This window comes from Neofelis nebulosa, chromosome 5 (genome assembly GCF_028018385.1).
Source record: "Neofelis nebulosa isolate mNeoNeb1 chromosome 5, mNeoNeb1.pri, whole genome shotgun sequence".
NCBI classification, from domain to species: domain Eukaryota; kingdom Metazoa; phylum Chordata; class Mammalia; order Carnivora; family Felidae; genus Neofelis; species Neofelis nebulosa.
In genome coordinates this window covers 38,163,393-38,189,358 of record NC_080786.1, presented here as the reverse complement: position 1 = coordinate 38,189,358, position 25,966 = coordinate 38,163,393, and the positions used below count along the sequence as shown (strand labels likewise).

At 41.3% G+C, this 25,966-nt stretch overlaps 1 protein-coding gene across 3 annotated transcripts; it reads left to right on the top strand.

The window, feature by feature from the left end:
• Positions 1–7,450: 7,450 nt before the first annotated feature.
• PAQR9 (progestin and adipoQ receptor family member 9) lies at positions 7,451–17,474 on the top strand. 3 transcript variants are annotated; one of them, XM_058730123.1, is made up of 2 exons: positions 7,451–8,018; positions 8,882–17,474. In XM_058730123.1, the coding sequence occupies exon 2, from the start codon at positions 9,036–9,038 to the stop codon at positions 10,167–10,169; it is 1,134 nt and encodes a 377-aa protein (XP_058586106.1). In that variant the 5' UTR covers positions 7,451–8,018; positions 8,882–9,035; the 3' UTR covers positions 10,170–17,474. The 3 variants fall into 3 exon arrangements, with proteins under 3 accessions (XP_058586106.1, XP_058586107.1, XP_058586105.1); XM_058730124.1 differs by lacking the exon at positions 7,451–8,018 and adding an exon at positions 8,380–8,512; XM_058730122.1 differs by lacking the exon at positions 7,451–8,018 and adding an exon at positions 8,380–8,594.
• Positions 17,475–25,966: the final 8,492 nt, after the last annotated feature.

Here is a 25,966-nt window from a genome sequence, read left to right as displayed (position 1 = left end):
GTAAAAGATCATGGGCATTGTTATGGTAAAGAAGAAATCAGGAAAGTGTGATGCAAGCCAAGGGACAGACAACAAATAATGCAGGATCGACAGTTCTCTTTGAGATGAACAAGTGTGGTTGACCCAAGACTCTTAGTTTTACATGGTTTGCTTGCCAGATGGTGCCTAACCCTCCCTCCAGCTCTGACCTCTGTGGGATGGGGATCAAGGCTGGGGTGCAGGTGTCTAACACATTACTCAGAAGTAAAAACACTGAAAGCTTAATGGTGTTTGAAACAGCTTTGAAATGTTCCTTGTAAAACATTGTAGACATATTTCCCAAGTAACTGAAAGCAGGGATGATTCTGATTTCCCTTTGTTGTGCTCCAAATTGCTCCTCTGCTCTTCCATGCCCTGTGCATCTAGTACCAGCTTTGTACATAGGTGATGTTTATTACTGCTGGTTAAATATATATTCAGGAGTGTCTCCAGAATGCTCACTGTAGATGTATTCAATAATCCTTATGCAGTACTGGGAAGTCTCTCTAGACAGTGAGCTAAGTGTGTGTGAAAATACAGAATTGAGACTCTTGGGAGGACGGATGGAGGTTGGAGGAGCCAGGCAGGGATCAAGAATAAAACAAAACTAATGCATTTTGACCATGGAACTCTCAGAACACAAGGCTCAAAGGAAACCTGCCAATGGGTGACCATGAGAATAACCATGTTCCTAGAAAATGCTCCTTGTTCACTTTTTAGAAATAAATTAAGTGTGCCGAAAAGAATCTATTGATAACTCCATATTATATATTGTATTCTTACAATAAACTAAGCTAAAGAAAAGAAAATGTTATTAAGAAAATTGTAAGAGAAATGCATTCACAGTTCTGAACTGTATCCAAAAAAACCCACCTATAAGTGGACCCACATAGTTTAATTCTTGTGGTTTTCACATGACTGAGGTACAAGAATGGACATAAGATCACTGAAATTATCTCTCTCTCTCTCTCTGTATATATATGATATATATCTGATATATATCATATATATGATCTCCCTTTCTCCCTCTCTCTGTCTCTCTTAGATATATATATCATATATATATATATATATATGATATATATATGTATGATATCCTTCAATCAGTTTAGTATTTGGCACCTGGAACATTATGCTGATAAATATTTTCAACAAAAAGAAATTATACCTCAAAGAAAATAAAAATCATTACATTAAAAAACTTAAAAATAAAAAATGTTAAAAAAAAAAAAAAAAAGGGGCGCCTGGGTGGCGCAGTCGGTTAAGCGTCCGACTTCAGCCAGGTCACGATCTCGCGGTCCGTGAGTTCGAGCCCCGCGTCAGGCTCTGGGCTGATGGCTCGGAGCCTGGAGCCTGTTTCCGATTCTGTGTCTCCCTCTCTCTCTGCCCCTCCCCCGTTCATGCTCTGTCTCTCTCTGTCCCAAAAATAAAAATAAAAAATGTTAAAAAAAAAAAAAAACAAAACTAAATGTACATGTATATGAAAAGATATCAACATCACTCATCATCAGGGAAATGCAAATCAAAACCACAATGAGATATTATCTCACACCTGTTATCAAAAAGATAAGAAATAACAAATAATGGTGACGCTGGGAGAAAAAGCAACGCTTACGTTCTGTTGGTGGGAATGTAAATTGGTGCAACCACTATGGAAAACTATATGGAAGTTCCTCAAAAAATTAAAAATAGATGGGAATGCAAGCTGGTGCAGCCACTGTGGAAAACAGTATGGAGGTTCCTCAAAAAACTAAAAATAGAACTACACTATGACCCAGCAATTGCACTACTAGGTATTTATTCAAGGGATACAGGTATGCTGTTTCGAAGGGACACATGCACCCCAATGTTTATAGCAGCACTATCCACAATAGCCAAAGTATGGAAAGAGCCCAAATGTCCATCAATGGATGAATGGATAAAGAAGATGTGGTGCATATATATATATATATATATACGTATATATATATATATATATACGTATATATATACACACACAATGGAATACTACTCAGCAATCAAAAAGAATTAAATCTTGCCATTTGCAACTACGTGGATGGAACTAGAGGGTATTATGCTAAGCAAAATTAGTCAGAGAAAGACAAACATCATATAACTTCACTCATATGAGGACTTTAAGACACAGAACAGATGAACATAAGGGAAAGGAAGCAAAAATAATATAAAAACAGGGAGGGGGACAAAATAGAAGAGACTCTTAAACAGGGAGAACAAACAGAGGGTTACAGGCGAGGGTGCAGGAGGGGGAATGGGCTAAATGGGTAAGGGGCATTAAAGAATCTACCCCTGCAATCAGTGTTGCACTATATGCTAATTTGGATGTAAATTAAAATAAATAAACAAATAAAAAAACAAACAAACAAACAAATAAATAAATTTAAAAAAAATTAAAAATAGAAATGCTGTATGTTTCAGCAATTCCATTTCTGCATATTTATCTGAAGAAAACAAAAACACTAACTTGAAAAGTTACCTGCACTCCCATATTCATTGCAGCATTATTGACAATAACCAAGACATGTGAATAACCTAAGTGTCCACTGACAGATGAATGGATAAATAAAATGTGGTATATATATATATATATGAAATACTACTCAGTCATAAAAAAGAATGAAATCTTGCCATTTACAACAAGATGGATAGAAGTTAAGGGCATGATGCTGAGTGAAATAAGTCAGACAGAGGAAGGCAAATAGGATAAGCCCTCACTTATATGTGGAATTTAAAACCAAACCAAGCCAAACAAAAACCAAGCTCACAGATACAAAGAACGAATTGGTGGTTGACAGAGGCAGGAGGTAGAGGGTGGGCAAAATGGGTAAAGAGGGTCCAAGGTACAAACTTTCAGTTATAAAATAAATAAGTCATGGGAATGTAATATGCAGTATGGTAACTATAGTGAATACTGTATTGCATATCTGCAAGTTTCTAAGAGTCAATCTTAAAAGTCCTCATCACAAGAAAAAAAATTTTATAACTATATATGATGACATATGTTAAGAAGATTTATTTCCCAATATGTACAAATAACAAATCATTATATTTTACACCTGAAACTAATATCAGTTATACGTCAATAAAAATTTTGTTTTAGTTTTTAAGAGGAACAAAACCAAAATGGAACCTAATGGCAGGTGAGCTCAAGGCCCAGAGTCCAATGATTGAGATGCTTTCTCTTTGATGTTAAGTATGCAGTAATATAGCAGAATATTTTCCTTTCCATATTAACATATTGCTGTAATCAATAATATTGTGCTAAATGCAGGGATCATCTATGAATCATGGAACTGGCTATTTGCCTCTTTGCAGAGATCTAGGGTATGGCAAGCCCCCTGGTAACATCAGATGTTATTTGTTTACAGAAAAGTGCTCTTTATATGAAATGTACCTTCCAGCCATGCCTGATCAATATCCAGCTGTCACACAGTGCATGCACACATGCTTTATTTGGCATCATTCTTTTCAGGGACTTTCTAACCAGATCCAATTGGTAACCACATTCAATAATAATTATGGTTGAGCTTTGAGCCGCGATACAACTGTGCTTTATTCTCATCAGTTGTGCTCATTTAATTACTTGCAACGTTTTCAAACAAGTTAAAAAACTGAAAGTAGAAGGAGAGACTATATGAAATAATAAGTCACCTTTACTGGAGACGTTCAAGCCTAGCTATACAATAACCACTCAGGAAGAGGTGCCCTGTAAAGGAAAGAGTGGGGAGTTTGGAATTAGTAAAGTTTGACTCCGGCTTTGCTACCCAGCTGCTGAACATCTCTGAGCCTCTCAGTTCTTGTCTGAAAATGGAAGTAGTTCATATTCACCTTGCAAAGTGTATTCTGAAAATTTTAAAGATAATCTGAATACTGTATTCAGACTATTATAAATGGGAAGACAGTTGGACTAGATGACTCACAAGGATATGTGACATCCCTATTCTAAGATTCTAGGACCCTAAATTCTAATCTTTTAAAGGCTTACAGTACTGACAATAATTTCTCCACCTACAAATATGTGGTGTGTGCTTAGCATGTGCAAAACACTGTGTTTCAAAGAAAACTGTTCATAAGTTATTAGGAGCAGGAACTCAATGATCTATCTTACACACTTGTATAACTGCTTCTAAGGTTAAATTAATGAATGCTACCTAAAAGGCCCTATCAAAAGCAAGCCAACAGCCTATGTTAGTCTCCTACCCAAAGGATAACTCTGAATTTAGATGAATAGAACGTGTAAATATAATGCCTTTATAGAAAGACAAGGAAACAGGAAGGGCAGAATTGGGAGAAATAACCCTCAAATGGAGACTGCCATCCTAGCTTAGGGAAGCTGTGGGAGGGCTGAATGAAGGCTTGGGTAGGTCTGTTCACAGCTTAGGGGCTACTGGGTGACAGATGAGGACCTCCAAACACCTCTTCCAGTGACCTGAGAGGCAAGTAAAGGGAGTCCATCCTAGACCTGGGAGAATGGATGGAAGCAAGTTAGACAAACAAGAGGCATGGACTCTACAGTGTGGGGTCAATAGCATGGATGGCGTACCCTTATTGGCCAAAGTGTCTTGACTTGTCCACCTGCCCCAACATGTTATTTACAAATCACTTCCATGTACGACATAGTAAGTATATCATAAACCTTCACAGAGTAGAGACATTGAAAAGGATTTTGAAACAGAAGTTGTAATATTTTATTCTTCACCTTAATCAGTCTTCTTGGGCATCCCACTTTGGAGACCAGTAATACAGAACAGGTGAACTTGTGGGAGAAAGGGGAGTATGGAGTTGTCATTCCCTGCATAGAAGCTCAAAGGGGAAACACACCCTCTACAAGTCTCCCACCGCTTTTCTTCAAAAGAGAACTTTGTCACCATGTCAGTGAATAGGCAGGAATAGTGCCAGATAAGAACTCAGTGTCCCCACCACTCTCACTCTAGCTTCCAGACTTCTGCCTGGCCTGCAGATTGCACTTTTCTTCCAAGGTTGCCATAGTTACATCTGATGCCACTGCCAGAAGGTTTTCCACCATTAGGAAGTTCAGACTCTATAATCTGGTAGTGACTGTATCTGACCTGGATGAGTTTGGATGACAACACTATGACTATTTTCAATTTGAGGGAAGGGAAGCACTTTGTTTAGACTGTATATTATGAGGAGAGGGACTGAACTTTACAGAGTTCTTTTTATACAGAATCCTGGGTACTGGGTCCACAGTGGGTTTTGTTTGGTCAGTTGATTAGTTTGGGTTAAAAATTAGACTAGGAAAAAAATTATTTCCTGCAAAAACAGATATATAATTAGCAAATATCATAGCATATGGTTGTTGTTGTTGTTGTTGTTGTTTCTGCAGGCTTTACAAAAAGCTCACTGTCCCTACTAGGGAACATCAAATTTGCTGTGGATTTTTTTATATATGCTTCATCTTATGACTGTAGAGAGAAACACAAATAAGCCTATAAATTGGTCTTTAAAAACATCACCAAAGCAACCACATGGGGAAAAAACAGTTGTCCAGTTTGCTACAGTTCCTGTATATGATTGCATTCTGCAGTGGGGACCACTCAGCACCCAAATGTACAGAGCCTCTACAGAACTACAAAAAAACATTTGTGGTCTTGGTTTGATAAGCTTTCAGTTGGGAGAACTGGCTGTGTTCTGCCTCTAAACGCTGGCACTGGCATTCCAATGTAATACTTGGTGATTCCTCTCATCAAGAACTCGGTAGTCAGTTCTGGTTACCTTAGAGATGCCTTATCTCCCAGTGAACCTTTAGGGAATGGCAGTCAGCCGGCTGCTTCTATCTGTTTAGCCAAGCCCATGGTGTGTGAGAGTGGTTCTCACTGACAAGAGGCAGTTAGCTGACTGGAGTTAAACCACAAAACCTAGCCTGGGTAGGGTTTGGGGTACACATTTTGATATCTCAAAAAAAAACTTATGGAAAATTATTTCTAAAGATTGGTAGTAATTACGGAAAAGTCATTATACTGGGTTTGGTTCGGTTTGTTTTTTTTAATAAGTTAGGTCAGTTTTGCTGACTCCTTAGATCTTTTTTACTTGACTTTGTCAAGGTATAGCAAAGACAGATGTCTGGGTTGGAACCAAAGAGCTTTGATGACACCAGTCCATGGCATCAGTTGGTCTTGTGCCTCATGTGGAGTCGAAGACGGAAGAGAAAAGAGAAAAGCAGAAATCATAAAGGCTTTCTGAAAGTTAGGTTTCAGATGTTTTGACTTTGTAAAACTGAGTGTTTTAGTGAATATCATAGTTTATTATAGCCAGTCTCACCACTCTCAGTCATAAAATAAATATGATTTTCTCTAACTAGAGTTTTCACACATTCATTTATAATCAATTCCATTATTTCACTCAGTGTGAACTATTATATTTTCCCCAATTAAGTGAGCTGATTATGCAACTAAAAGATTGGTAACAGCTTAGGTTGTTTGTGGAGTACAAAGAAAGTATGAAATTATTTTTCCTACTCTGCCCCAGATTCAAGTTATTCATTCCCAGGATTGAATTATAATCCCAGGATTGATTTATAAATGTCTAAATCTTAATCCCTTTTACAAATTAGCATGGGTCTTTAGTCCAGATGTTAAAGGAAATTTGCTTTAAATTGTTTTAAATTTAAATTTGCTTTAAAACAATAAGACTACAGTGGAAAAATACAAAATACTAAAACAAAACACTAGTTGAGTAACTACAGCAAAATCTCATTTATTTGAAATTCATTAATCAGGAATTGGTGATTGTTCAATAAAGATACAAGACCAAAATGTACCTTTAGCCTAGTTGTGTAAGAGTTTGCTAAGTCAGTTACTAGCAGAAAACATTTTTTTAAAAAGAGAGAAGGCTGAAACTTCTATAGAGAATGTTCTAATACCTTTAAGTAATTTTAGAAATTTAAAGCATTGAATGATATCTCAGTTATAAATAATTCTTATCAATAATTTAAGTTCTTCTTGAGCCACTAAGTAAATCTTCCTTGACCTACTTAAAGGATTTGCTGTAACCATGAAGGTAGCCTTTCATTTATAAAATGAAAATGAAAGCCTTTTCCTAAATCAAACTGTCCTTCCCTCCTAGTTTTCTTTGCGCAAAGCAAGTCGTTGGATGTTCTGGTTTAAGTGCATGAGATCTAGAAGCAGATTGCCTGGGTTCAAATCTCCCTTTTACCAATTGGGCATGTTATTTACAGTCGTGGTGCCTCCATTTCCCAGGCTGCAAAGGGGGGGAAAAATAACACCTAAAAGATTTGAAAACCGTAAAGCACTTAGAACAGTGGGTGGTCCCTTTAAAATTACCTCTTGTTGCCATAACACTATATTGCAGGTCAGTGATTCAAGTTAGACTCAGTCACACCCCCAGGGCATCACTAAGAGAAACTTCTGTGAAATGGTAAACATTTTACAGCAGACAGGCTTTAAAGCCCCTTTTTACAAAACTCAAGGGCAAATTTTCTTTCACACCGCAGTGCATCACAACCGTCTTTCGATTCTTCAGACTTCCTTTCTTCTGGCCTCCATCCACCCAACCTAGCCTGCCAGGTACTTCTGGTTAATTATGCATCAGCTTTTTCCAAGCTACCCCCTGCCAGTCTCTACGAATTCGTCTTAGTTCTCTTTCCATTTCGTGCTAGAACGCACCTCCTCTCTTTAAGTCCTGCCTCATCAACACCCTCCGCTATGCTATGATCAGCCCTTGGCTCGGGCACAGCTCTGCTTGGGAACCCTTGTTCAATAAATGCTTCAGATGGTTAGAGGCTTTCTGAATCGGCCGGTCTTCATCTGAAATTTTTCAATAAAACGTGGAGTTTGAGCAGCCCGCCCTGAGTTGTTGGACTTTGGCTCCAAACCAGACTCCCAGTTAAAGACACAAGAACACGAGGTTGGGTGAGCCGCGGCCCCGGAGGGTTGGTGAGCGCGACCGGAGGCCGGTTTAGGAACGGTTCGTTTGGACAGGATGCGGACGAAGGAAAGGAGGTTAGTGACGCACCTGAATAAGTCCGCTAGACGAAAAGGAATAAACTAAGGCTTTTATCGTGTAGATTAAGGGACCCGCGCGCCCGCGCGCAAGCGCGCGCGCACACACGCCACATACAAGAAAAGAGAGGGGGCAGTCTCAGGTATCTGACAATGACACGGCTCTGATCGAGACACGGTCTCAAAGGCCCCCGATTTCCGGAGCTCCCTGCCCCCGCCACCTCCGAAGATTACTGTTAGCGCATCTCTCCGCCCACCCCAGGCTCTGGAACTCCAGGCACCCTCCCCCCAACCCCGCGGCCCCAGCTCCCCCCCACCCCCCGAGAACACTGCTCCCCAGTGTCCTCTGGAACGCCGGAGTGGCTGTCGGGTTTCGAACCCGGGCGTCGACCCTGGCCCTTGGTGCGCTCAGCCGAGTCGTTGGCGCTGCTTTTGCCCCCACATCAATCATTTAGGGGCTAGCTCGGGCTACTGCGGCCCGAGGAAGGGGGATGGTACGGAACTCGAGACAGGGGACAACTCTATCCCCCGAGGCGGCTGCGAAACACTAGCCGGGGAGGCCCCCGCCCTCCCTCGGTGCGCCTGTCCCTCCCTCCTTCCAGCGCCTCGGCTCCCACATCCCCGCCTCCCGCTCCGGGGGCGGCGGCGGCGGCGGCGGCGGCTGCGCCCGCACCGCGCGATGCCCAGTCACCGCAGCAGCGCCGCCGCTGCCGCTGCCGCAGCAGTCCGCCGCCGCCGCCGCCGCCGCAGCGCGGGCGACCGCGAGCCCGTAGCAGGGAGCCTGGCGAAGGCGCCGCCGAGCCCGCGGGCTCCTGCCAGTCGCTGCGCTGCTTATAACCTGATTATTGTTTTTATTTTTTTAGGAAGGGCTGCTCAGAATAAGGTCTTCTCTTGAATCGGCAGCGACGCCCCCGGCGCGTGCACAAAGGCTCCGACGGCGGCCGGCGGGGACTGCCGAGCGCGCGGGAGCCGGCGCCAGAGGTCGCCTGTGTGCGACCTAGCCAAGCCCCAGGCACCATGCCGCGGCGCCTGCAGCCCCGGGGAGCAGGCACAAAGGGCCCGCCTGCCACAACCTTGGCGGCTTCGGAGGCCGCCTTGCGTCCCCATCCCTCCGCCTCCGGGGACCCCCCAGCATCGGCCAAGCCGCTGCTGCGCTGGGACGAGGTGCCCGACGACTTCGTGGAGTGCTTCATCCTGTCGGGCTACCGGCGGCTGCCATGTACGGCGCAGGAGTGCCTAGCCTCGGTACTGAAGCCTACCAACGAGACGCTCAACTTCTGGACGCACTTCATCCCGCTACTGCTGTTCCTGAGCAAGTTCTGCCGCCTGTTTTTCCTGAGCGGCCAGGATGTGCCCTTCCATCACCCATGGCTGCTGCCGCTGTGGTGCTACGCGTCGGGCGTGCTGCTGACCTTCGCCATGAGCTGCACGGCGCACGTGTTCAGCTGCCTGTCGCTGCGCCTGCGCGCTGCCTTCTTCTACCTGGACTACGCGTCCATCAGCTACTACGGTTTTGGCAGCACGGTGGCCTACTACTACTATCTGCTGCCGGGCCTGAGCTTGTTGGACGCCAGAGTGATGACACCGTATGTGCAGCAGCGCCTGGGCTGGCACGTGGACTGCACGCGCCTCATTGCTGCCTACCGCGCGCTCGTGCTGCCCGTGGCCTTCGTGCTGGCTGTGGCCTGCACGGTGGCCTGCTGCAAGAGCCGCACAGACTGGTGCTCTTACCCGTTCGCGCTTCGCACTTTTGTCTTCGTCATGCCGCTCAGCATGGCCTGCCCCATCATGCTCGAGAGCTGGCTCTTTGACCTGCGCGGTGAAAACCCCACGCTCTTCGTGCACTTCTATCGTCGCTACTTCTGGCTAGTGGTGGCCGCCTTCTTCAATGTGAGCAAGATCCCCGAGCGCATCCAGCCAGGCCTATTTGACATCATTGGCCACAGCCACCAGCTCTTCCACATATTCACTTTTCTCAGCATCTATGACCAGGTGTACTATGTGGAGGAGGGCCTGCGCCAATTCCTCAAGGCGCCGCCTGCCGCACCCACCTTTTCTGGCACAGTGGGTTACATGCTGCTGCTGGTGGTCTGTCTGGGGCTGGTCATCAAGAAGTTCCTAAACAACTCGGAATTCTGCAGTAAAAAGTGAACCTTCGCCTTGGAGGAGGCCGCTGGTTTGCCCACCTATTTGTTTGGAGTTTCTGTTGTTGCTACTGTTGGTTTGTTTTCAAGTTTTGTTGTGTTTCCTTCTTTGCTCGAGGAAGGTGCTGCAAAACCACAGGGAAAAAAATCCAATGCAAGAAGGGGGTCTCAGTGCACTTGGGGCTTTTGAAGAGGGAGGTGGTTCCAGCAGGAGGGAGAGGGACACTGGTTCTTGCCCCTGGAAAAATTCTGGTGGTGTCTCTGACATCCAGAGGCAGTGAAGAAAATCCCAAATAAAACCCCAAACAGTTCGGTTTTCCGGTCACTTTCTGTGCCAGTGGTAATGACAAGTAGCCCTTGTGAGGTCAAGTATGCAGTAAAGAGGGTAAGTAGACAAAATCGTTGGGTACTTCCATTTCAGTCTGAGGAATGCTTGGATTTGTCAAAAGAATGGAGCTTTGTAGGAAACGGGCACAAAGACACAAACCCAGGGCTTAACCTACTAGAAAATGCATGGAATGTGAACACAAGTTAATTATCTCAAAATGTTTCTCAGATGTTATTTAAATAGTAATATATACAATGATTTTTCATGATTTATCAAAACCTGTGATATGCACTGAATTGTCTTTGTTACATAGTTTTGAATTTTGCAGCCCTTCTGCATTGCATACACTTGAACTGGACATCAGGGCAAGCTGCTTGAGAATTCTCAACTACTTTTTTAAAGTGTTTTCTGAAGGTGTATGTGTGTCATGATACAACTGTGAATTATTCTACCTTAGGGACTCTGGTTAAACTATTGTTGAGGAGCTCAGTGGTTTGTATATATCCCAGATTCCAATTTACTTTAATGGATTCCACAAGACCTTTCTTATTTTTTGTTTTGTTTTTGATTTTATTGTTTCCTTCTCTAATTATTTAAATTGCCACTAGAATAATGTGCCTTTTGAAGGAATGCCCAAAGGACCGGTCCTCAAACATAGTTTCATGCATGGGGAGAGCAGTAAGAATAAGCTTTTCTTACTACTGCAAATCAGGGTCTAACATTCTACCCAGAAAAGAAGGAAGATGGTGTTGGTTTTAAGTTTTTGGTAGGGCTGGAAGTAGCTTACCGGGACCTGCAGAGCATTTGACTTCTCTAAGAGAAGGAGTCAACCCGCTAAAGTGGCTGTGGTTCTTAATGCAGCCATTGGGGGAAGGTGAGAGGAAACTGTTCTACACCGATGCCATTTATCCTTGCTTAAAATTCAAAACATAATATGCAGGAATAACTGAGGCAGTTAAATTATGGAAGTCAGGAGCATATTACTTGAGTTGTAATTGAAAATGTTGAGTTAAATAACATTAACTTTGCATAGTTAAAACCCTGAAGTCTCATTTGGATCCCCACTATGGAAATGAATGGCAGTGGCCCTAGTCGTTGAAAAATTAGTGAATGTGCTCCTGTGATCCTTCCTAACAACAACATTGGCCGATGTTATTTAAGACATTTCTCATAAACAATAACCTGTACTTGAGATAACAACTCTAGGTTAACACAAAACCACTGAGGTGGCTTATTTAAATACTTATCACACTTCCTGATAAGTTCTTTTGGTTAAGAGCCAAATAAGTCATTGAATGGGGAGTCTTGACTTCATAGTATAATTTAGATCAAGCACATAAGGTAGATGAACACTTACCTCAGCACTGGTAGGCTGGATCTCCTAAAAAGATCTGTTTTTGTTTATGCTTTTAATCTCTACTGTATTTGTAAACAGAGAGGCTTGGCACAATTCCCTGGAGTAACCAGTATTCTTGTGTGTTAATCTGCACACAGAAGTTAACTTTACATATGTCTATATTTAATTTAGAACCTCTTAATGGGATTGTAAATACACTTTGCACATTTGCTGATGGGTGTCTGTCCAATCTTACGCAGAGTGCAAGGAGGTTCCCCTTAGGTGATAGAGGCTGAGAATTTGTGCCTAGCACAGATGTTTTTCCTCAGCTATAACTTAACTCAGTGCATGTATTCAAGGACAGTTGTGGAAATCAGGATATTTCCACATGCAAACTTATTTGCACGTCATTGCTGTCTCTTCTAGAGCTCCAAAGAATGTTAGTGTGGAAGCTAGAGAAACAGGTCGAAGAGTGTTTGGTAGCTTCCTTGTAAAATGGGACCTCCCCTTTCAGATGGAACTTTCAAGGGACAGATTCTAAAAAGGGTCCATGAGTTTGAGAACAAGAAATAAACCCCATATTTGTCATTTTAAACTTTTGTAGGAGATGTTCTGGGTCTACAAATAGAATTATCTTCTTGCCCTGTGTCTTTGTCCTTAAACAGAGGCCACTTAAGGATAAATTTATACCCATATCATTTTCAAGTGATTATGATGCATGAGCCCAGTAAGGTGACACAGTTTTCCCCTGAAAGTTTTCAGTACCCCGTATGTCCCAGAGTGAATGAGGACTCACTTTCCTTCCCTTTGCCTTTTCCTTCCTCCACTTTGCTTTCCCTCATTCCATCTTAGTTTTTATGTACCACATATAATATTGATAAAAGGACATTCTGGTGGAAAACAATGGTTTGACTTCACTTCATATTTGCAAATAGATACCATATATGCTATAAAGGACCAGGGATGATTTGTGAAACTATGTATGTTATTTGCTAAATTATATCAGATTTCTGTCCAGATGAATGATGATATTTTAGAAGCAGCAAATATTTACTGAGTTTCCATTTGCATGGAACTAGCCAGGTATATTATTACATATTTCAGGGGTAACATGGCAGTCAGAATAAAATATCTTTAAAAAATATCTTTGACATTCTCCATTTTGCCATATCCATTAGAATTCAGTTTTGCTTTATTGTGTTCAGCTGTTTGAAATGTAGAACAAATGATAAATAAGAATGTACTCCATTATCTCTGCAAAACCAATTTTGCCAGTGGAATTTTGAAGCAGATTATGTAATACATTTTATTTTTACTTGTTAGTCATGATCTCGATGACATCTCAAGGAGCAGCGTCATAAAGTCATGCCTGGGAAATGAGGGGGTCTGACTTCAGAGCCTGTCACCTTGGGGGCTGGTCTCAGGCTGACTCAGCTGAGTGGGTTGGCTAAAGGGGGTTCCTTTCTTCCATGTCCTTGCAGCTACACCCTCAGGTGAAAGGGATGACCTTCCCAGAGAGAAGTGAGTTTTTTGGTCATGTCATGACTGGCTTGTAAAAATAAACGTGATCTTTTCCACTGGCCATACACTTTCTATAAATAGCCCAGGAAGAAAGTATGGGGCTTCAGAGCTGGCCAGAGTGGCCTTCACATGTTTCCATTCATAAATCCTACCCTTAAGTGCTTTGCAGTTAAAAACCATTTAGCCTAATTCATCATGCCACTTCAGGGGAATCATTTCTAAGAATGCAGAATTGGGGGGATGGAGGTGATTTTTACTTTTTCTGATTTGGTGCTGAATCTGAAGGCTCCCAGCAATAAAGAACAGGGATTGTTACCTTCAAATCTCTTCTCAGTTTTATTTGGTTAATCTGCTCAAAGCTATAGTAGGAGACAGGTACAGTAGGAATTATCTCCATTTCGAGGTTCTACCAAGGCACAGAATGAAGTTTTCAAACTGGCATTAGAATGTGGAGATGGCTGTGTGCTCAGCTGAGTGTTTTTTGCTAGTTTGCATGGCTACGATGCCTGGCCAAGCACACAGACACTAATTGGAGAGGTATATGGATACAGGTATATAATTTATAATTGTAAAACAGTGAAGTGAGATGTGGTTACCCTTGAATTTAGGTTATAAAAATCTTAAACAGAATGTTACCAGGTAAATAGTTTTTATCATCTTGGATTGTTCTTCATCTATTAACATCTACCATGCTGACTTTACCCTGTCAGTATCTTTTGAGTTGATTTCCACATTTGTTCATGTAATCCTTTTAATAATCATTGAGCACCTACTGCATAGAAGACATTGGTCAAGGATCCATCCATATTATTACAGTTTGGTTCTTTTCTCCTTTCGGTTAGCATAAGAGCAATGCATAGAATCTTATTTCAATTAACATGCTAACTTACCCAGAATCAATTTCTTTCCTTTCTCTCTCTCTTTTTTTTTTCCTGTCTTCTCCTAGGCCTATGTGAATTTTATTATTAAAAATAATTTAAAAATTTAATTACATTGCGGGTGAAGGGATAGCAGGCATATGTACATAGAAAGGGTTGGAAATTTTATCATCACTACTAATAGAGATACTAATCACAACCACTTTTGGGGTGGTTAATAGTATTCATGTCATTATGAAGCAAGTTTCATCCAAAGTGCCTAGAGTGTGATGTCATTAAGTGTCTGAATTTCATAGATAACATAAGTTTTAAAAGTATGAGCTTAAATCTCCAAAGATTAACTGACGTTCTTTAACCTTTTCTTCTTTTAAGGTCATTGTGTTGTAATCTATAAAACAAGTCTTAGAAAAAAATTGATCTAGAGTAAATTATAAAGAAAAAGTATCAGATGTGGAAAAGATAGGAAGAAGGCATGAGATGGGGAGAACAAGGAGGATTAGACTCAAAGAGTTACAATGGGACAGCAAGTTCAACTATGGACAATTTCTCCTGAGTTTTAAGTTTTGTCCCTAGAAAAGCATGTGAACTCGCATGGGGTTAGCACTCAAATGGACAGGCAAGGAATTCTATTTGGCAGCCTAATCACATCCTGTAGCTTTTGACCTGAGCACCAGTGCCAAGGTACATTTCGAGTAGTACACTTACCCCTAGCTTAATGTCCTTAATTTGTTTCCATAAAAATTAGAACGTAAGGCAAAAAGGCATTAGGGGATAGCACCAGCCAATTGTAAATCACCTTTCAAATCATCTCTTTAAAGGATTGCCAATATCCTCTGACATAAATTGCCTGACGAAAAGCAAACAAGCCTAGACAAACTGAAAAAAGAAGGCTTTCATTGGTTTAAGCTGAGCACTACTATATTCCAATGTGATAGGCCACACACCTTCCTGGTGAAGATTTTATTCCTTCTTCAATACTATGAATAGTTCTCTCTTAATTGTGAAAATGGATGTCAGCTCTTCTTAGTTACTATTCTAAAAATTGAATGCAAATTTTTGTTGTTGTTTTAAAAGGACAAATGTATTGTGTTTCTGGTTTGCAGATTTCTAACCAGTTTGTGGGCTTTTTTCTTTTAGAACAGCTTCTTAAGAGTCTGTGAGCAAGTTGCAGAATTAGAGTATTTATTTATAGGTCAGAGGCCAAGAATGCTCATTTGGCTGTTAACTCTGGCAGGATGTGAAAGCTTTGAATACATATGCAACAAAATGATCACTTATTTACTATTTAACTCAATGGAAAATAGCCTTTCATTTGAACTTTGGAAAACGTTCCCCAATGTATTGTGCATCTAAATGTTATGCATGATCCTTAATATTTTTTGTTCTTAACCTATCTCTGAAAGCTATTCCAAACATGGCATTCCTCAAGGAATATTTCTTGAATGTGCAAAATTATTCTTGAATGTGTAAAAGGGGCAGGCCACCTTTCTCATGCCTTACAGCTCCACCTAAAATATGCAATAAGCACTCAAGGAGGAGTGGAGGGGTCTGCAGATGGTTATTTAACCATGCTGGAGAAATGGCCCTACTCCTCCTCACAGCTCACCACAACATTGAGAAAGGACACCATGTAAATAAACCTTTGTTTCTAGATGAGGGGAGTACAGGGACACATTAATTTCATTTTTTCTTTTAGTTCCACATCCAGTTAGAAAGCATAATCTGTTTTTAATACGCTGGATGCAAAAAAAAAAAAATTAATAGGAAAACATTTTAAAGAAGTATTCTAATTTTATATTTTAAAAGTTTATAATAGCAATTTGTTTGTAAAAACAGGCCTTAGCACATAGATGAGAACCAGCGCTTTTTGGAAAGCCTCATTTTTGTCTTGGGAGTTTAATCACCTTGAGCTCTTACCCAAATGATAAAGACCTAGTAGGTCTTTAAAAATGTAAATAATGTATAGTTTAAAGAAAGGTAAAAAAAAAAAAAAACTTTTTAAAAAAGAAGGAAACAGGTCAGATATGTTATAGGTGTGTAACAAGGCTAAATTAAAAGTCTTTTAAAAATTCTAGTTAGAAACTTCATTAAATTCACTCTCCCAGCAAGGCTTAACACAGAACGTCTACTTTTCTACCAGGTTGATTTTCTTTTATGGAGGCTCTGAGCAAAATTATTGTAAGCAACTGAGTACCCAGGCAGTAAAGGAATGAAGCACAGTTCACTTTGATGAGGGTATAACCACAGCTAATGATGTAGCCAGGAAACGTACAGCCCTGACATGCTCCTCGTTTCTTTGGAGTGGAAAAGGAGCGTAGAGCCCCCTGCCATCGTTACACACATCAGGCAAGGGCTGTCTGCATTGCAGGGCTGGGGACGACCCCGTGGCTGCTCTTTTATCTGCATAAAGCATGTGGTAGCTCTGAACTCATTTCAGCCCTCTCCCAGGCCATTCCCACCACCCTGGAAGCCTTTGCGTTCCACAACCTCAGCCTTGAAGACAAAAGGTTTCTAAAAGGATTCCGTGTGTATTTAGGCCTTGTCAAACCATCTGCCTTACTAGGTTCATCCATTTCCAAACCAAGGATTTAAATATGATTACTGTGCTCGGATTTACAAGAATGTACAACCAACAGGTTCCCTTTGGCAGTAAAGGGCATTAATTGAAGGCCATACTCCTTTTTTCCCTCAGGTCAGAGGTAGAGGGTAGATTTCACAGTGACCAAATAGAGACATTCTTATGTCAGTATTTTTTTTTTTTAAGTTCATTTAATGGTGATAATGGAGGGAGAAAGGAGTAAAAGATAATGCAGGTATGAAGAAACTGAAAGATCCCACTGCTTGCTAAATTAATTCTTCTTAGGCTACCTGACTCCAGCCATCACCTACATCCTAAACAGCTGTATTTAGCCAGGTAGAGAGGCTTCTCAGGATGTGTGAACTTCCACACAGGGACTGCAATGTGGTTTGAAATCATTAATGTACTCTACCAGAGAAGCATTATTTAATCATAATTCCACATTACCTGATAAAATAATCTATAAAAGTAAATATCACTTTGGTCAATTCTGTGCATGTAGCTAACAAAATTGTGATTCATTTCTCTTGTATAGTTTGCTATGATTTGGGTTTTCTGAGACAATTGTTCCTTTATGATCTTGAACATGGAATTCTGTAAAATAATATAACTATGTATTTTTTGCTGAAAAACAAATGTATGAAATAAGAATAAATTATTTGTAAGCATAATGTTGAGGACTGTATTTATATGCCTTCAGCAAACAAATAATTCTTAAATTAATAGTAAGTGTGTATAATATTAATACACATAACAGGAAAAAACATCCTTATAAAAATCAGCAGGTAGAGGGAAAGAATTTAAGTTTCTAATGTAAGCCCTGAAGAAGCACCCTTAGCATATTGTTACAATTTTAGTTAAATGAAAAGAGAAAATTCATGAGTTACTTTGAAACTGTATCATCTAAGAAAATGCTTATACAACACAGATAATGAAGCTTTTCCTCTCTTCCCTATATTTCAAGGCACACGTGGTCCATGGACTTCTGGGCAATGAGGCCTGTCCCAGAACCCTGGTGATGTGTGTGAATTTCTGGTATCTCTGTCCCAAATAACCCTAGCAAAGGAGGTCTACCTTCAGTTATTAAGGTCTGTGATATAACCTCAGGGAAGCCCAAATGTAACCCTGAGTGGACAGCTGGAGTGGAGCTGAATAGAGTAAATCACAAAGGGAGGATTGGTCAATCTGTGCCTGAAGCCTACATGCTTTTGGGTTTTTCCTCATGTGAGCCAGTAAATTTCCTTCGTTTTACAATCTAGTTTAAGTATTTATTGCTTATAGTCAGAAGTATCTTAACTGATCCACAAGTTATGGCTGGTAACTCTCAGCCATCTATAACAGGATTTGCATAGCCCCTATCCCACCTTCATTCAGCCAGTCCCACATTTTAGGATCTGCATACTAGAAATTTGAAATACCTCATTTTTTTAAAAAGTTATTTATTTATTATGAGAGAGAGAAAGACAGAGAATGCACAAGCAGGGCAGGGGGGAGGGGGGAGAGAGAGAGAGAGAGAGAGAGAGAGAGAGAGAGAGAGAGAGAGAGAGAGAGAATCCCAAGCAGATTCCACACTATCAGTGCAGAGCCCATTGTGGGGCTTGAACTCATGAACCATGAGATCATGACCTGAGCCAAAACCAAGAGTCAGATGCTTAACCAACAGAGCCACCCAGGCACTCCTGAAGTACCTGATTTTTAAAGTACAGGTTTCTGTATCAGGACTTCATGCTGCCCAGGGGCCCTCCTGTGTTGCCTAAACTGCTTTCTCTCCTGTTCTCCACTGCAAGTATCTCATATCTCTGACCTTCTCACTCCCTCCCATTCCTCAAATTCCTTCCTACCCCTTCCCTTCAGGAACCACACTATTATTACACATTGTTCTCCTGCATGTTCAGCTGCTTCTACTCAATAGGGTTCTTCCTACGAACATTTAAAAATGGACCACTAGTATCTCCCATCTTCTAAATAAAGAAAGTCACCCTCTCTCCGCTATGTCACACTCTTAACAACCACCACCCTCTCTTCTCCTTCACAGCCAGGCTTTTTGCAAGAGTGGTATACACTCTCTTTGTTTTCATACCTCCCACTCACTCCTCACCCACTGCATTCTGGCTTCATTAATCTCATGAGAATGGTTCTTATATGATTTCCGGCAACCTCCTTCTTACTGATGGACATTTTTTAGAGCCTATTTTCCATTCCCTTCCCCTGAAACTCTTCCCATGGTCTCTGTGCCCCCATATTCCCTGGATTCCTTCCTACCTCTTGGGCTACTCTTTCACAATTTCCTTTGCTGAATTCTCTTCCCCTGTTCACGCCTGAAGTCAATTTTCTCAAAGTGTGAGCCAGACCATCTATGTTAGTATACTTTAATGATTTGGTCAGCAGCTTGATTCTTCCACTTCCTGTCAGCTCTGACTCACAGCAGAGGTATTGTAATTCATGTTCTAGGAAGCTCAACCTTGAGCCTACTCCTCCAATCCCTCCAGTGAATTTGTAAGCCAACCAATGCCTGTTAATATATCTCCTTCAGCCGAACCAGGTTGAGTGGTTCTGTTGTCTGCAGCTGAACCTTAGCTGATGCAGCAGGTAAGCAGAAAAAGATGGTGATCAAAAGTGCTGGCAATGGGAAGCCATAGTTCTTTTGGCAGATAGTCTGTTGGGCTTCTGGGTTTTTTTTACCTTTAATTTTCCTTGGAAGACAAAGCAGGTTCTGGATCAGGCAACTTCTTCAGAGGGTTTGGTTCTATTTAAAAGCAAAAAAGAAACATTAGGAAGAGAATTACCTTGAATTTTTTTTTTTGTCCTTAATGTTGACTTAAAATAGACTTAAATGGACTTAAAAGAGAAACACAACATGAACATTTAGAATTTATGTCAGGTGAAAGAAATCTAAAATAAATCTCAATAATAAGTGGCATTCCCTTATCAGTGAAGTTTAATTTTCATATAGAGATTAAGCCCCTAATAACTAAAAAACCACCAATATAAACATTATACAGAATTGTAACATTGGATAGGAATTCTAGGCGACTGAGCCAGAACTTCAGGAGCTTGGTTTCCTCTTTCCCTGGACAAAGGTGCTTATTCTTATAATGCATCCCTCTGTTTCTTCTAGCAGTAACCTAAACTTCCTTTTAGGAAGGACCTCTCCCACTAAACCTTGGTGGGACTGCTCTCCCTGCTGGGGGTGGGTATATGACCCACAGTAGGCTTGCAAGCCCGGAGCTTCTCTAGGTTCTGAACTTTCCATATCTTGCCTGTATATGTCTTCATGCAATTTTGAGAACTATGCCATAGCCTTCAATAAAGGGTTTTCTTATTATTTTTTCCCTTTAAGTTAACCAGAAGGTTTCTATTTCCTGAAGGAAATCCTCAAAAGAGTATTGTCTAAGGACTTCCAGCTTCTGGTCTGGCATATAAGGAGCTTAGAAGTTATCACTCTATTTTAACAACAATTAAAAAGCTGAATAAGCTGAAAAATCAACAATTCTCCTTAGATCCATCAGAGAAGTGAGGTCATAGTGCTGTCCTCAAAATTGGAGAGACACACAGGTGGAAACACAGAGTTACAACTTACCACATTAGGAACCCACAATCAGAAACCTCTGCAGGAACCAGTACTGGGTTCCTGATACATCATGTCTGCCTTTTAATAATAATAAAAAAAAGTTACAAGGCTCCAAAAAACAAACAAACAAAAAAAACACATGGTTTAAAGAGACACAGCAAACATCAAAACCAGACTTGGTTAAAGCAGGGATGTTGGAATTATCAGACTGGAAATTTTAAACAATGATGCTGGGGCGCCTGGGTGGCTCAGTCGGTTGAGCGTCCGACTTCGGCTCAGGTCATGATCTCACGGTCCGTGAGTTCGAGCCCCACGTCAGGCTCTGTGCTGACAGCTCAGAGCCTGGAGCCTGCTTCAGATTCTGTGTCTCCCTCTCTCTCTGACCCTCCCCCGTTCATGCTCTGTCTCTCTCTGTCTCAAAAATAAATAAACATGAAAAAAAAATTAAAAAAAAATATCCTTTAAACAATGATGCTAACAGCTCTAATGGAAAAAGGAGACAACATGTGAGACCAGATGGGTAATTGTAGACAAAGAGATGGAAATTCTAAGAATAAAACATAAATGCTAGAAATCAAAACCATTGTGACAGAAATGAAAAATGCCTTTGATGGGCTTATTAGGAGACTAGACACAGCTGAGGAATCAATGAGCTTGAGGATACATCAATAGATGCTTCCAAAACTGAAAGACAAAGAGAAAGAAGACTGGAAAAGAAAAAAAAACATACTATCCAAGAGCTGTGGGACAACTACAAAAGGTGTAAAATATGCATAATAGGAACAACAAGGAAAAGAAAAAGGTACAGAGTATATTGACTGACACAACACCCACTCAAAATTTATAACTTCAAAGGAAAGTAATTCTGCATACACATAGGACATGACTTTTGAATCATTTGTAAATAATTTCTTTCCTCCTATCTCAGAAGACCCCCATCAGCTTCTGACTGTCAAAATTTATTTTCTCAAGAGCAGAAGGAATTCCTTAAGAAAGGTGGGAATTTAAGAAATCTGATTAGCTTTGCAATTTATAAGTAGTTTTTAAAATGATAGGTTTAACAGGGGCACCTGGGTGGCTCAGTTGGTTAATCATCCAACTCCTGACTTAGGCTCAGGTCATGATCTCACAGTTCATGAGTTCAAGCCCTGCACTGGACTCTGCACTGACAGCATGGAGCCTGCTTGGGATTCCCTCTCTCTCTCTCTCTCTCTCTCTCTGCCCCTCCCCTGCTCTTTCTTTCAAAATATATTAAAAATTTTTTTAAATCATAGGCTTAACAAAAGAGATCCCATATCCTGCCTGCTTGCATAATTTCTATTCTTCTCATTTTGCTTGAACCTATGTAACTGTAAAAATATATGTGGAAAACTGAGAAGGTAAGGAGAAAGCATGTGAACATTTATCATACAAAATGTAATTTTCTAAGAGCTGCCTTATTAATTCAAGATGACTCTAGTGGATTTTTACTCCAGCTCTTAATTTAATGGTTCACTGTATTAGCTCATCCTTACTCACTATGAATCTGTTTTGATGGTAATCTGTAAATATCAATTTAGGGTTCTCTCATATTCTAACTTTAGTTACATAGAAATGTCATCAAGTACAAAAAGAAATGAGTTTAAGGAAATTTTTTTCTATAGATATACACATATAATACACCAAGTGTAAGTAAATAATGCTTATAGCTTACACATAAGGCAAGAAAAGGATGGATGTCCTCATTTTCGTTGTTTTGGTTTGATTTTTTGGCTTTCATTTGTGTGTTTTTTGTTTTTATTTTATTTTATTTTTATTTGTTTTCATGTTTATTTTTGAGAGACAGAGAGATAGAGTCAAGCAGGGAAGAGGCAGAGAGGTAGAGACACAGAGTCTGAAGCAGGCTCTAGGCTCTGAGCTGTCAGCACAGAGCCCAATGTGTGGGCTCAAACCCAAGAACCTTGAGGTCATGACCTGAGCCTAAGTTGGACACTTAACCAACTGAGCCACCCAGGTGCTTCATTTTTTTGTTTGTTTTGATTTTGGTGTTTACTTTTTGTCCTTTTTAGCTCCTAGAGGAAGGGTCAAATATAAAAGATGGCCGGTGTGAAATCCTGACAGACGTCCCTCATTTTGATCTCTAGTGTTACTATTTCTTGCCAAATGTAAAATTTGTTAATTTATCGGTGCCAATTTATCACAGAAACACACGAAGTGATCCACAACAAGTTGTATCCATGGTGCCTCCCTTCAATTTTATTAGATGTTATCTGGCTAACACAAATTTAAAAATAATAGTTAAAAGAACAAGTTAGGGGCTTTTCTTAGCAATAGGTGGCAATTCTACATTGTCTCCCCATCCTACTGCTTCATAGAATCATTTTAGTCCTGGGGCTATCATTTGCTTGGTTGTGGCACAGGGGGCTGTCCCCACAGGATGAGTCACAGTTGTTCTGTAAGTCAGATTCAAGTCTTCCTGAGCACAACAAAACTGGGCTTAGTATATGAATACCAGTGTACTTTTAAAAAAAATAAACCTTTTACTCCCTGTCCTTGCTGTCCAGTCCCATAAATAGTTCTAACAAGACATATGTCAAGCCACAGTGCCACTTAGCTCCCTCCACAAGGGCTAATGACTACTCACAACCCCTCCTAAAAAATCCCAAAGAGGAAACAAGTGCCATCCTGAAAACTAGGGGCCACATCAGGAATCGCTGCCTAAGAATTTAGGACATTTTAGCTTCCAGCCTGGTTCTTGGGTCTGGCCCTCTGTCCCCACTGTCCGCGCAGTGGCCATGGATCTGCATGACTGCAGTCAGGCAACCTCACTGAGGCGCAGCCTAAGATCCTGAAGTTCCTTACAACTGGGAAGAAAATGCTGGACCCTCCATTTCGGGGGTGAGGGCAGTGGGGATTCTGCCGACCACCTCCAGAGAGTGGTATCTTAAGATGGGCACACAATACTCCCTCCTTCTCTCTCTCTCCTTCTCTCTCTCTCTCTCTCTCTCTCACACACACACACATGCACACACACACACACACATACACACGCCCAAACTCAAACTCCCTGGTCACTACGAGATGCTGAGATGACCCCCATGCCTTAAAGGTCCCCAGAAAGGCCTCTTCCAGAACCCTGGAAGACAGATGGGAAAGGATTTCTGCAGGGCTCTGTAATACACTGAGCAGCCAGAGGGATTCGGCTGTTTTCCGGGCGCGCCCCGCCCCCAGCTCGAAAGGAGCGGGGCCTGGGTGGCACGTGGGAAAAGGCGGCAGTGGCGCCAAAGGGCAGCGCAGGGGCTCCTGGGACGCGCGGGGCTGGAGGATGTCAACGCTGGGGCTGGCGGTGCGCTCGGCCTGCGGGAGCGCTTTGTGCTCTATCCTCAGAGCATGGCACGGGTGGCAAGGCTGCGGGCCCCAGGGTGGGACCCAGGGAACTGGAGTATTGAAGGCGGCGGCAGGAGACACCACAACGTGGTCCTATCGTGGGCCTATCGGTGCTCCAACTCTGGCCTCCTTCCGTGATTGCAGCTACTTGCCTCTTGCATCATCAGACTTCTGCTGGGTTTGACTTCTCCGGCCAGTATTCCGCAGCCTTGTCATGTTAGGATGTGACTTGGCCCCTCTGGACCTCCATTTCGTCATCTGTAAAATGGGGTTGGAAATATCTTTTACTTACAGTAGCATGAGAAGTCAGTGAGTGAATGAAAGTGCCTGGCACAGGGTAACTGTTCAGTACATTTTAGCTAGTGTTACATTAGCTAAACATTTAAATTTTTTTTTTAACGTTTTTATTTATTTTTGAGACAGAGCATGAATGGGGGAGGGGCAGAGAGAGAGAGACACACAGAATCGGAAGCAGGCTTCAGGCTCTGAGCCATCAGCCCAGAGCCCGACGCGGGGCTCGAACTCACAGACTGTGAGATCCTGACCTGAGCCGAAGTCGGACGCTTAACCGACTGAGCCACCCAGGCGCCCCTAAACATTTAAGTACCCGTAACATACTCAATCCATGAGAACCCTGGGGGCGTGTGTGCGCTCTGGAAAAAAGTGGAATTGAATTAACTTTCTAGATCAGTGAGATCCAATAGAAATATAATGCAAACCTCACATGTAGGCGCGCCTGGGTAGCTCAGTCAGTTAAGCCTCTGACTTCAGCTCAGGTCATGATCTCACGGTTGGTGAGTTCCGTTGGTGAGTTCCAGCCTGCATTGGGTTCTGTGCTGACAGGTCAGAGCCTGCAGACTGCTTCAGATTCTGTGTCTCCCTCTCTCTCTGTGTCCCTCCCCCACTGGTGTCTGTCTCTCTCTTGCAAGAATAAAGAAAACAAAAAGAAAAATTTTTTTTCTAGGAGCCACGTTAAAATGGTTAAAAAAAATCAGGTGAAATTAATTTTAGTAGTACATTTTAGTTAGCCCACTATATCCTAAATATTATCACTTGGCTGTAGTTAGCCCACTATATCCTAAATATTATCACTTCACCAGCCACATTTCAAAACCTTCAATTTTTTAGGTGCTGGATAGCATGGCTCAGACTGCTTGTCGCCACATGGATCTCAGCTCAAATGTCACCACCACCTTTGAGTATCTAAGTAGCCCACTTGGCCTCCCCTTCCCCTGCCCACACACATTCACCACAGCTTCACCCTGTTTTATTTCACACACATCATTTATCACCATGTGAAATTACCTTGTTCATTGTTTCTTTCTCTCCACTAAAGTCTAAGCTCTAAGACTGCAGAGATAGAACCTCAGCACCTGGCATGGTGCCTTGCATATTGCCGGCACCCATTTAATACTTGTTGAATGTACGAATCAATGAATTAACAAATTAATAAATGACTGGATGTGTTAGTACCTACCTACTCTACAGACAGAACTACCCAATTTTGAGTAAGATGATTTCCCTGCAATGCTAAAATAATATTATATTTGAGGAATTCAAAGGATGCACAATACTCACAGAGATATAAAACCAGAATTCTACCATTTTGGCAATTACTGTTTATTGTGGCAATGGCAAGTGACTCAGCTACTACCTTTATACTTAGGTTTATAAACTGTCTCTCTCAAGTATCAGATGTTCTTCAATAGCCATGTTTAGTTTATGGATTATCTAAAATGTATGTTAACATACGTTTAAGATATTTAAAAAGTTTTAAAAATAAACATTAATATATAAAAAATATTAAACAGTCCAAATAGTGAAGAGCCAGTTAACCATGGATAGGTTAACCTTCACTAAAAAGAGAGGAGATGGCCTAGCATAAGAGTATGTATATATCTCTGTTGAAACAATTCTACAATAGAGCTTTCCTGATAAAACTAAGCATTTGGGCAATGGGTCAATAACAATAGTTAAAACTTATTGACAGATGGGCTACTCAATTAAGGCAACAAATGTGTTGGTGGTCGCAGTCCTAATGGACCCATTTGCTATTATAAAATGGTTAGGGAAATAGTGTTTTCCAAACCTGGCTGCATAGTAGAATTACCTAGAGAGCTTTACAAGACAGCTGATTCCTAGGCTCTATCCTCAGAGATTCTAATTCAAACAATCTGTTGGGGCTTTGGAAACTGTCTTTAGAAAAGCTCTCTTGGTGTCTCCAAT